General features: G+C 37.6%; 1 protein-coding gene across 2 annotated transcripts in view; it reads right to left on the reverse strand.

Moving 5' to 3' along the window:
• Positions 1 to 5,961: 5,961 nt before the first annotated feature.
• Positions 5,962 to 12,027, reverse strand: part of TMEM41B (transmembrane protein 41B) — a 30,556-nt gene continuing 24,490 nt past the window's right edge. Inside the window, exons 4-7 of one of the 2 annotated variants that reach the window (XM_060018468.1) lie at positions 11,833 to 11,926; positions 11,082 to 11,186; positions 9,810 to 9,948; positions 5,964 to 8,365 (exon numbers count right to left, since the gene is read on the reverse strand). In XM_060018468.1, coding sequence (XP_059874451.1) covers positions 8,196 to 8,365; positions 9,810 to 9,948; positions 11,082 to 11,186; positions 11,833 to 11,926 — 508 coding nt within the window. In that variant the 3' untranslated portion in view covers positions 5,964 to 8,195. Of the gene's footprint in view, positions 8,366 to 9,809; positions 9,949 to 11,081; positions 11,187 to 11,832; positions 11,927 to 12,027 lie in introns of both variants that reach the window. The other variant, XM_060018469.1, reaches the window with a different exon arrangement.

Below are 12,027 nucleotides of genomic sequence, written 5' to 3' on the forward strand. Positions count from 1 at the left end.
TTCTTTCATAGTGATTGTTCTTCTTAGGTGTCTAGTTGTCTTGGTTAATGATCGTATGTTCTCCTGGTATTAGTTACTCTTTCTGTTAATATCTATCAAGCAGAGACTGAAGGCCAAGTCTCAGTGTCTCTCCCAGTGAATTTAAAGAGATAGGATGGAGTAAGTTCCAGGGCAGAAAGCCTCAGATACTAGGTTCCTTTGACTGCCACTTTATTAGGCCACTCCTCAGGTCAGGGATTTACCTATAAACTCTTGGAAAGAAACCCCAATGTAGGAGGTAGTCTCTTTAGTTTATGATTCCTAAGTCCTGGATTGGGGTGGGGTCGGGGGCAGGGGTGGAGAGAAGTGAACGTTGAGGGCTGCTAGGCCCCGTGTTCATCAGTTCTTCACCCCAGCAGCACTTTCGCACTATCCTGTTGTTATCCCGGTGATACAGGGAGTCTGGGCTATTATTTAACGCAGGAAGAGAAAAAAATGTAACTTCGAAACATTCAACCCATACTTTCATTTGTCTCCAGTCCTCCCCCATGGCTCTAGCTACTAGCAGTAGTGAGCATACATGTGCAAACACACACAGAGAGTCTCTAAAGCTTTCATTCTCCCCAGAGGTTTCTCATGATGTTTGTGCTTCTCTCTTGCTTCCCTTGTTCCTCTAGGGCTGATTTTGGACACGAAGCCAGCAGGCTATGGTAGTTCACAATCTTGATAGGTAACTTAAGTTTTTAAGAGATCATGTTGGCTGCTGTGTAGAAAATGGAATTTAGAGGAGCAAGCCTGGCAAAAGGCAGACAAATTAGGTTATTGAAGTACTCCAGGTCAAAGGTAAATGGACTTGGACAAACTACAATGCTAGCAATAAAGATGGAAGAAGTAGTTGGATTCAAGAGTTCTGGAAGTACGGCTTCCCTGGTGACGCAGTTGTTAAGAGTCCACCTGCCAATGCAGGGGACACGGGTTTGAGCCCTGGTCCAGGAAGAACCCACATGCCGCAGAGCAACTAAGCCCAGGCTCCACAACTACTGAGCCTGCGCCCTAGGGCCCACAAGCCACAACTACTGAGCCTGCGAGCCACAACTACTGAAGCCTAGAGCCCGTGCTCTGCAACAAGAGAAGCCACTGCAATGAGGAACCAGTGCACCACAACCAAGAGTAGCCCCCGCTCACCGCAACCAGAGAAAGCCCACGCACAGCAATGAAGGCCCAATGCAACCATAAATAAATAAATTTATATTTTTTTAAAGTGCTGGAGGCATAATTAATAAGTTGTGCTGATGAATCGAATTCAGGGTGAAGAATAAAGACTGGCTACTAAGTGTTTGGCATAAAAAACTAGATGTATGAATGGAGCCTTTTTTTTTTTTTTTTTAATGGAGCCATTTTTAGGAGGAAGACTGACAGAAGAGCAAAACTGGGAGCTCTCAATTTTAGACATTTAGCACATTCTTATTGGATAAAACAGCATAAACCCCCAAACTAGGCGAGTTCCCAGGCAGGATCTTCTGCTACTCTCCGCACCCTCAGAATCGGGTTTCTTTTGTCTCTGTCCCATGCCCTGAGAATGTACATCATCAGATGGGCTTCCTGACTACTTCAGTGTCTCATTTCAGGGTCTCTATCACTGTTAAGGGAGAGGATGTGTATGTATGACCTTCAAGCTTTCTGCTCACAGGGATCAATCATTCCAGCTCCTCTCATTTCCCGTTTTCCATTTGTGGCTTTTTGGTTAACTTAAATTCATTTCCCCTTCCTATCAGCATTCCAATTCCTTTAGTCTGGTGGCTGAGTGGAATGGTTACCATTCCAGTGGTAACCCCTGGAATGTGAATGCTGAGCAAATGCCTACAAGATGCAGACAGTTGTACTTTATTCATTTCATTGGCAGTAGCCCGACCTCTATCCTGTTATGAGGCCATTCCAGTGCTTCTGGTTCCTAGCCTCCAAAGGTACCAATGAATATCCTTTTGCTCAAGCCAGAGTTGAGTTTTGTTGTTTGCCATCAATGAACCCTGATTAATAATTAATAACTAATAATCAGGACATGAGTGCAGTCTTCCCCAAATGCCCAGCTTCTACAACAGTAACAAATAGGTTAGTGTTTCAGCCCCACCCACTCTCCTCCTCCACTCCCCGAATCAAGCAGCCCTTTGTTTTCTCAGAACCTCTCCCAAATATTCCAAAACCTGCTAGGCTTGTTTTGTTTGTAACCAAGCCTTTCCACACATTCACAGCTGAAGCAAATTGATGTCTAGGGCTTGCTTTAGGCAGCACTTCGATCAAAAGGTAAGGAATGTATTTCTTTCCATTGCCCAGAACTTTACTCATTGGGCCTCTGAACTCAGTTCCAGCTCGTTTGAACTGATGCCTCTCTTCCCAACAAGGCCGGCTAGAATTGTTATCTAAAGATAACCAGTGTGTCATCCTGCTTCTCCACCCAAATTTGAGACCTAAGAAAGATGATTCAAGAGTCTCTCAGGCCTTAGGTGGAATCTTAGTTTCTACACTTAAACATCACTAAAAATTGCTTCTATAATGTTTGACTCCAGCTAGACCTGATGTTCCAAAATGTATTTGATAGCACCCTTATCGCATGACTTGAGAAATCTCCCAAGTCTTCATATAGGTAGGGATTATTTTATTTTTCCTATTTTTTGTGTAGCCATAAATTCTGACAATTATCCACATTACCAAATACCTTATATAAGGACTCATGCTTACCACTACACTGACATGGACATCTGCACCTTTGAGACCACGTATAATTCTTGATGATGACGTATAATTCTAATTTTTTTGTATCAATCACTATCCCTTCATCATTTCCAGACTTCACCAGGAATTCCAATTTTCCTCTGCAATATCTATCACTATTTCCTTTCAATATTTCTCTAGTTAATAGTAGCCTATGACCTTAGGGCTCTCCAGAGTAAGAGAGTCAATAGGAAACGTTGATATATATATTATATATTTATATAAAGAGATTTCTTATTAAGGTATCAGCTCATGTGATTACAGAGACTGAGAAATCCCACAGTCTACTGGCAAGCTGGAGACCCAGGAGAGTCGGTGGTACAGTTCGAAGGCCTGAGAGCCAATGATGTTGATTCTAGTCCAGGTCAGAAGGCCTGAGAACTAGGACTACCATGGGCAGATCAATGTTCCAGTTCAACCATCAGGCAGAGTGAATTCAACTTTCCTCTACCTTTTTGTTCCATTCAGGCCCTCAACAGATTGGATGATGCCCACCCACATACGGGAGGGCAATCTGCTTTACTCAGACCACCAATTCAAATGCTAATCTCTTCTGGAAACACCCTCAAAGACACACTCAGAAATAATGTTTAACCAGCTATTGGGGCATCTCATGGCCCAGTGAAGTTGACACATTAGATTATCCATCACAAACCTTGACTGGTGTTCTAACATGAATTCCAAAGCAAGCCCCAGTGTGCTGATCTAGTCACCAGGAAACCGTCTCAAAGGTTAAAGTAGGTAGGGGTCTTGACTCAGCACACTATGTCTACCTTGGGCCTGTTAGCTTTCCAGGAAAGAATCCATTTTCTTAAGGAAGTGTAGGTGACGCTGCACAAAAGACCCATCTTCCAGACTATAATTTCAGGATGAAGATTCTTATAGATTCACTCTACAGGGTTAAGACAATGCTAAAATGTGACTAGTTTTTCATTTAAAATACACAGACCTGAACAGCGTAATTCCATCTCTCAGCTTTCATAGTTTTATGATTTCAGAGTGGTTTTCAAAAGTCCCCTTAGACTTTCAAGTGGTACTCCAGAACTATCAGTGGCTAACACTGGGTCAATTTCTACTCCCTATCACTCCTTTTTTTTTTTTGAGCATGCCCACGCAGCATGCAGGATCTTAATTTCCCAACCAGGGATTGAACCTGCACCTCCTGCAGTGGAAGCGTGGAGTCTTAACCACTGGACCGCCACCAGGAAAGTCCTTCCTGGCAGTCTTTATCTAACAGTTCAGTCATCATGACAAGAGTACCCACTTGGCACAGCTCCAGATGTTACATGATAGTAAACATTAGATTAAGGAGCCCAGGCAGGCCCCCAAAATATAATATAGGAGTTAGTGAGTTCCCCCACCTTCTATTCTCAAAGTACCATCCCATATAACTCGAAGTGGTCATCAGACTTGATATTATGACTTCTGTTTTTCATACCAAGTATTTCTAGGATGAAGTCTCTTCAGAAGAGTCCTTTTAGCCCCCTAAACAATTTCCATTTTACCCTACCTCATATTACTAGCAAAGTAACCAAATGGGAATAGCCCTTGTTCTGTTTTCTCAAGTCTTTCATTGCAAATAAAATGGTTAATTTATTTAAATGAGATAGTGTATGTGAAATCTACATCTGGCACTGTAAGCTATAAAACAAGCTAGACAGGACTTTCCTGGTGGCACAGTGGTTAAGAATCTGCCCACCAATGCAGGTGACATGGGTTCGAGCCCTAGTCCAGGAAGATCCCACATGCCGCGGAGCAACTGGGCCCGTGCACCGCAACTACTGAGCCTGCACTCTAGAGCCCGCGAGCCACAACTACTGAGCCTGCGCATCTAGAGCCCGTGCTCCACAAGAGAAGTCACTGCAATGAGAAGCCCGCACACTGCAATGAAGAGTAGCCCCCACTCACCACAACTAGAGAAAGCCCTCACACAGCAACGAAGACCCAACGCAGCCAAAAATAATAAATTTTTAAAACAAAAAAACAAGCTAGACAAAGCAAAGGCTGCTTAATTTAATATTTTTAGTTAGAAGGGTCTATTAATGTATCTCATTAATTTCAGAGAATCCTATCATGTCTGAGCTGTAAGGAACCTGGACCTTAGAGCTCACTTAGTCCAGATGAGAAAAATGAGGCCTAGAGCTTAAACAACATCCTCCGAAGTCACCCAGCTTAGCAAGTTTTCCCCATGTAAGGAAGAAAAAAGGGAAAGAGCAATAATCAGTAGAGTATTGAAACTGCAATAAGATCCACCTTAAAACATCTAAACAGGGCTTCCCTGGTGGTACAGTGGTTGAGAGTCCGCCTGCCGATGCAGGGGACACGGGTTCGTGCCCCGGTCCGGGAAGATCCCACATGCCGCCGAGCGGCTAGGCCCGTGAGCCATGGCCGCTGGGCCTGCGCGTCCGGAGCCTGTGCTCCGCAACGGGAGAGGCCACAGCAGTGAGAGGCCCGCTGTACCGCAAAAAAAAAAAAAAAAAAGTTGCACATGCATGTTGGGGAGAGTCCTAGGACCAGTCAGGTGTGAAAAAAGAAACAAGATAATTGGCTAAATGTAAACAAAGACCCGGAAGGGCTGTCCTATATGTGATTGAAATCACCTCTTTATTGCGCTCCTCATTCAGGAAGCCCACACTCCTTTCCAGGCGTCTATTTCTGCCTGGCTTCTAACTTACTGTGCTCCTCCTCATTAGAGAGGATGCCCATACCCTTTCTCTCTGGGTGTGTATTTCTGCCTTACTTCTGTCTTAAACAAACTGCTTCTCTGTGTGCTGTCCCATACGTTGTGCTGTCTTTAATAATAAACCTTGTACCTGTTTTTACAGTTTTTGCCTCCTTGAACAAGACATTCTTCCTTTCAAACGGGAAAGAGCTAGGGCCACTTTGCTTCTAGCTTCTAGCCCCTGGTGGTCTGGTGGCTACCATTCCTGGTTTTCATCCAGGCTACCTAGGTCCAATTCCTGGGCAGGGAACTAAAATTCTCTCTTCAGGACTGCTCACTGCTCTCTCTGAGATCAATTCCTTTATAGAGAAATTATATATACAGATACTTAAATAAATGTTTACCTGTACTTACTTACCTCTACAATTTAAATTTTAAATGCCTTAAGATTCTCAAAAGCCAACTATAAAAATTAAAGGTTTAAAAAACAATTTCTTTGTTCTTAGAGGTGAAAATGTGCACAGAATTTCAAAAGAATATTTTTATTCAATGAAAGTTTTTTTAAATACAAATACTTCCATGAAATAAATCCCAAGTGCTACACTTAAGTTTTTCAGTACAATTTATTCTTCTTACATTTTAATTTACATTTATTAAGTGTTTTAGAAATATTACACTCAAAGTAATAGAGCTCCAGAGAGAGGCCATTAACTAAGAGGTGAACAGTTTCAGTGTGTCAACTTCCTAGTTAGCCTGCTCGCCTCCCCACTACACATACTTGCCCTCTGGTGGTTATTACTATGTAGCTGTCTTCAAGATGTGGCTGAAGCGTGAATCTACATCTGGCATCAGGCCAAGTCTGTGAATCCATGAATATAGGCCACCAAATGCATTTAGAGTTCAGCCTGCTGAAGGTTCTTTCTTGACAGACAATGATGATGAATGTGGAAAGACTGGCTATTCTCTTGGGAGAAGAAAATATACCTCACCTTAAGTGACAACTACAGTTTTCTAACAGAAAAAATAATCAGCAAAGGGACAGGATCAATGATAAGGATAGGGAAAATACTCTGAGAATAGAGTAAGTACAATATATACATAATGGAATAGTGAGGCTGCTCCTGAGTCCAAACTCTTATTTTTAAAAGTCTGATAAAAATTTACTCAATTACATTTTATACAGTAATATTTAGTGAGCTTTGTCCAAAAAGGCTATGTTTTGTTTGTAAAAATAACAAAAGCTTTATCACTCAGTCTCTGGTCAATAAGAAAGGAAGAAAACCTTGCTAGAAATAACAATAAATAATTTCACACAAAAGTCCAGGTGACATAAGAATAGTATATTAATTAATATATTTTTTTGTATTTACAATAAATCCATTTGTTAATACTGCGATAGAAAAAATAATCAGTCCACATTATGTAGTAGAAACTGGCTTTGAGGCTGATCATACCTCTCACAATAAAAACATACAAGGATTTCTTCCACAGCTAAAGTACTTTTCAACATGACAGTCTTGGGTGAAGGTAAAACTGACAGAGTACTTTACTCTATGTCCTAGAATCAAGCGATCGAGGCTATTACCATTAAGCAAGCAGCAAAAAGCTGTTTAGTTTTTCCAGGACTATTTAAATAGTAGTTACCATATGAGAATTTAATTTTACTTTGATATAAAAAGTAAAAACCCTAAATAGGGAAACTGCATTAATCAAAAGCAGCCCCAAACAAAAAAGCCATCACTAGAAATGAAACAAGGCATTCTTATGTATCATGCATAAAAAAGGATAATTACATAATACATACTTTAATGACCAGACTAATAAATAAATGAGGTAAATTTTACAGTCATTGGAACAAATAAACTATATTCAACTACTTGAGTGCTGTACTGACACTGCTTTTGTTTCAAAATATAAAGTAACATAATTAATCTAACATCTAAAAACTGCATACTTTGAATGTTTGCTTTTTTGATACCCTTTTGAGATAGTAAAGGGGAACTGTGTAACAAAATATTATCTGAATATAAATTATCAACACCAATATGATACAATTATCATGTCATTGCCATTTTGTATATGCACAGTGGAAATATTTTGAAAGCTAGGAAACATGAAAACAGACTGGTCAAAATTTTAAATTTCAGACCAATCCATGATAATCTAGAACAGAAGACAAAAATAAAATTCACTAAACAGATATAACTTGATATCTTTTCCAAATTCAGTAGTCCACTAAGATGCAACTTCAAAACAAGTCTACTACCTCAAAGGTAAAAAGAAAATGTAAATTTCTTTTGAGCTTCAGTTTTCAAGTTTATGCTCTGAAAGAAGGCTGACATTAGTCAAAACAGCAATATTGTATCTTTGCTTTTGAATTTTGTATTTGCTTTTCCTATTTTAGTTATAGTATGGAATAGAGAGAAAAATATTAAATTATTAAGTCAAGGGTAAGTATTTATGGCCAGTTCATGAAATATATTGAGTTAATCTGTTGGGTCAAGAATTTCGTACTATGCTGCTACATTTATTATCTATAGCCTTGGAATAGTAATTTAGGAGATGTTTATCGTAACTACTGACAGCACTTTTCATGGTATACCAATTTCCATTTTTATTTCTTCTCTCCTTTGCCACTTAAATACATTATTTTAACCACCAGATAGGAAATTTTATTTTACAAATTCCTGTTTCATTTACTGAAGAGGTGATTTTAACACATAAACCTGCCAATCCTGAGAGATGATGATGATGATGATAGGAAAACTAAAACCCAGAGGATTATTCACTCAAATTTCTGCTTTAGTTTTTTTTGGAAGATGGCTGGCAGAATAGAAAGAAGAGCCAAAATCATTAGAACAAATACTGAGTTCCAGGAAACAGCTTCCCCTGCTGTTGTAAGCTGGTACAATGTTGTTCCTGCCTTAATTGCTACAAAAGAGGGAGGTGCAACACCTAAAATAGAAAGTAAAAACATATGGTAAAAAACAATCAATTATTTTTAAAAATTAAAATACTGTGTGTATACAATTTCTTCTAAGAATATAGTGATTTACAATTGGAAAATTTTAATTTAATTTAAAGCCCCTCAAGTTTATTTCCATATAAAGAATTCAGTCTTTCATAATCACCGCTTAAGGATAATGAATTTAAAAACCCAAGGAAAGTCTCCAGAAAATAATTTTACAAAATTTATCAACAGCCTTAAAAAATGAATGTGCTATGATCCACCAATTTCAACTTTAGGAAATATTAATGTATATGAACAAAGATCTAGTCTCAAGGATGCTCATCAAAGAATTATAATAATAAAACTCTGGAAAAAATCTAAGTCTTCAAAAATAAGATTGAGTAAACTGTCATTCACCCTTGATAGAGTATAGTTAAAAATGAGTTTAAAAAAAAAAAATGAGTGGTAGGAGATACTCAGAAATGGAAAGATACTCAAAATATATGAGTAAAAAGAGCAGTTTATACAAAAGCATGGTGGAACAGCCACATTTTATTAAAAGCCAGAACAAATTGGAAAAATTACTTTAGCCAAAGCTGAAGTTAACTTTATCTCTAGGTATTTCATCTGTAAAATAAGGAGACAGTACAAAAATTCTCTCTTCTGATTCTATAAGTGTAGTATTATTTTACAAAATCCAAAATTACCCCTGCTAAGATTTTTTTCCCACTTTTATAGAGAACCTGCTAAGATTTTTAAGTTTGTCTATAAATTTTCTAAAAATAGCAATAAAAAATTAAGTATTATCGTAAAGCTTTAACAGACAGTCAATACTTGAGGAATCTGCTCATTTTGTTGGTATCTAAACAATTCACCTTAAATTTGGAAGAAAAGCAGAATACTCTTACTAAAGAACTATCAGAATTCACAAATATATAAATGAATCTTTACACCCACTGATTAATTTCAAAATTAAGTGTTAGCTCCTTGAAAGCAAGAAACTTCTTGTTCATCCTTGCTTTCCCTCAGACTTTCAGTAATGCCCATAATAAGTTCTATGTTAATAAAAAGATAGGATCAATTTTCTATTGAAAATTAAAGTTCAGTATTTCAGTACCTGATTAGAAGACAAAGGAGAAAGTACTCAAAAAAGGCATCTTCAAATTTTTTTTTTCTCTCCACTGAGGGAGAGAATGGAGTTAAAAAGTCCTGCTTAATTCTACATGATTAAAAAAATATCCAGCAGAGAGTGCTCTTGTTTAAAAAAAAAATTTAAATCAACACAATCCTACAAACATTTCCGAGCATCTATTTATATGGGCCAGGCTCTGTGCCCACCAGTTATATATGGTGCTGGCATGCCTGCAAAGAGCACAAAATCTAGCCCAGCTGGACACTGCTAGACATGTACACAATGAGTTCTAACACAGCATGAACCAGAGGGCTTACCTAGAAAAGTGCCAATAAAAAAAACTTTCAATGGCACGTTTATCACAGGAGATGTAATATTAATAAACCAGTTAGGCAGAAATGGTGTTATTCTCAAAAATATAATGTAGTTAATGAGATGTTCTCTATGACGTTCAACCTGTCACAAGAAAGAAACAAGTTAGGATCAAGATAAAGCCAAGCCTGAAAATAAACTGATTATAAAATACCTTATTTCAAATTCTTATCCCTGATAGCTCAGCATTTACCCAACAGAAATGATCAAATGAGCTTGAAAATGACAATGAACTGCTTATCAAATGTTCATTACCAGAGCTAAATAACATCAGATGAAAATTTTTAAGATTGTGCTTATAGTGTAATGTTATACTACTAAAGATGGCTCTACATCAGCCTAGATAATATGGCTCAACAACATTTTAAACCTAAAAAGGCAAAATTAAATTTATAACTATATATAAGATAGATATCAAATGACCAACTTTTTAATGCCTTTAACGTCCTGTAATATAAAGGGCTAGTACAGTACATCAATAAACCTGGCCTCCAATTTAAAATTCAGATAATCTTTATGTTAATGTACTTCACATGAGTGAATTCATTCATCATTGATAAATGAGGTTAAACAAGCATATAGAAACATTTAGCTGACTAAATAAAAGCACTGATTACAGTTTATACTTCCTAGATCTTGCTACACAAATAGTGATTTTGATTTTGGACAAAATGCTTAATTTCTCTTAATTTCCTAACCTGTAAAACAAAGGGGTAACTTTCTAAAATTCCTCTGATTTAATAGTCTGCTTCTTCTGATTCTTTATAAGAATAAGATTCTTAGCAATACTATGCTAGACTTTCCTGGGCAGTAGACCTTCTATTTATCACTGCTAGTCTTTGCAGAGACCCTAACGGAAGATAAGTTCTTCCCACTGATGAAATGCATTAAAACGGTTGGCTGATACAAGTTTTTCAGAGACCCACTGACAGCATCCTGCATCAACACAAAACAGGTGAGGTGTCTAAATATATGGATGCCTTTACATTGACACTTTGACTTTTGTGCTCTGACTGAAGTTATTAGGAATAAAGAATTAAGATTACTGTTACAAAAACATCATACTTGAAATTATTAACATTATTTGCCTACCACTTAATTTTCAAAAGATCATTTTTATCAAAGCTCTGAGTCTGAGTTAATTTATGTAGATATTATACACTGACCCCCCAAGTAGCCAAAGAATTACATCAAATAATTTAAAAATACATGTTTACCTGCTGTGACCATTTTACTGCTTTCTCAGTTAGGTATTTATAGACAACTGGCCTCCCAACTAAATAGGAGAGCATATAGCAGAATGAGGCACCGAGTCCAGAACACTACAAAATAACAAGAACTCATAAGCACTTTGTACTTTTCCATCTTATTCACATGGATATATATTCACCTAAGGCAAACCTCAACTAGTTTCTTTCTTTTGGGGTATGGGGTGGATACTCTGTGTAACATCTCTTGAGCAGAGCAGAAGAATCCATCTGATCTAGTCCTTTCTCTGACCAAATTATAACTAAAATGAGACCAGCTAAAACAAACTGGCACTTGTGATTAAACTTAGTGACAATATCCAAATAGTTAATGTTAGCCATTAGCCTATGAATAAAACTTCAAGAGCAATATTTTTTCAAATCCTATGCTTGAAAACACCACCTCCTGCCATGGGACTTAACTCCTTGGGCCCACCAACATTCTTGGACTATTTGAATTACAAAACAGTATAGAAAGCAAAGGCTAGAACAGAGCCTATAAATGCAATTAAGTCTATGATAACCCTGTTCTAGAAAAAAGCCAAACTATAACATCTCCTTATGGAGGGACTTAACAGATATTACTGTAACATTAACCCCCTTTTAAAACTAATAAGTCTATGCTTCCAGAGACTAGTGGGACTAGGATGCCATCTGCATTCCCATCATTCTATTTAAAGTTATTTCTTTCTAGTCTCCCGATTTCATTTTATATACTTACCAAACAAACAAGAAATAAGGCTAGTGGAAAGGGATAAAGAAACCCTGAGAGTATACTGAGAAATATAGAGCCTGGAATAGCAAATGTTTGCAAGCTGTTAACTTCTAAGTTAAGGATTAAAACATAATTAAATGAATTTTTAAACCACAAATCCAACAATCCAGAAAAAAAGTATCAATACAGAAATTCGATGTT

Source organism: Delphinus delphis, chromosome 8 (assembly GCF_949987515.2).
Source record: "Delphinus delphis chromosome 8, mDelDel1.2, whole genome shotgun sequence".
In the NCBI taxonomy this organism is placed as follows: domain Eukaryota; kingdom Metazoa; phylum Chordata; class Mammalia; order Artiodactyla; family Delphinidae; genus Delphinus; species Delphinus delphis.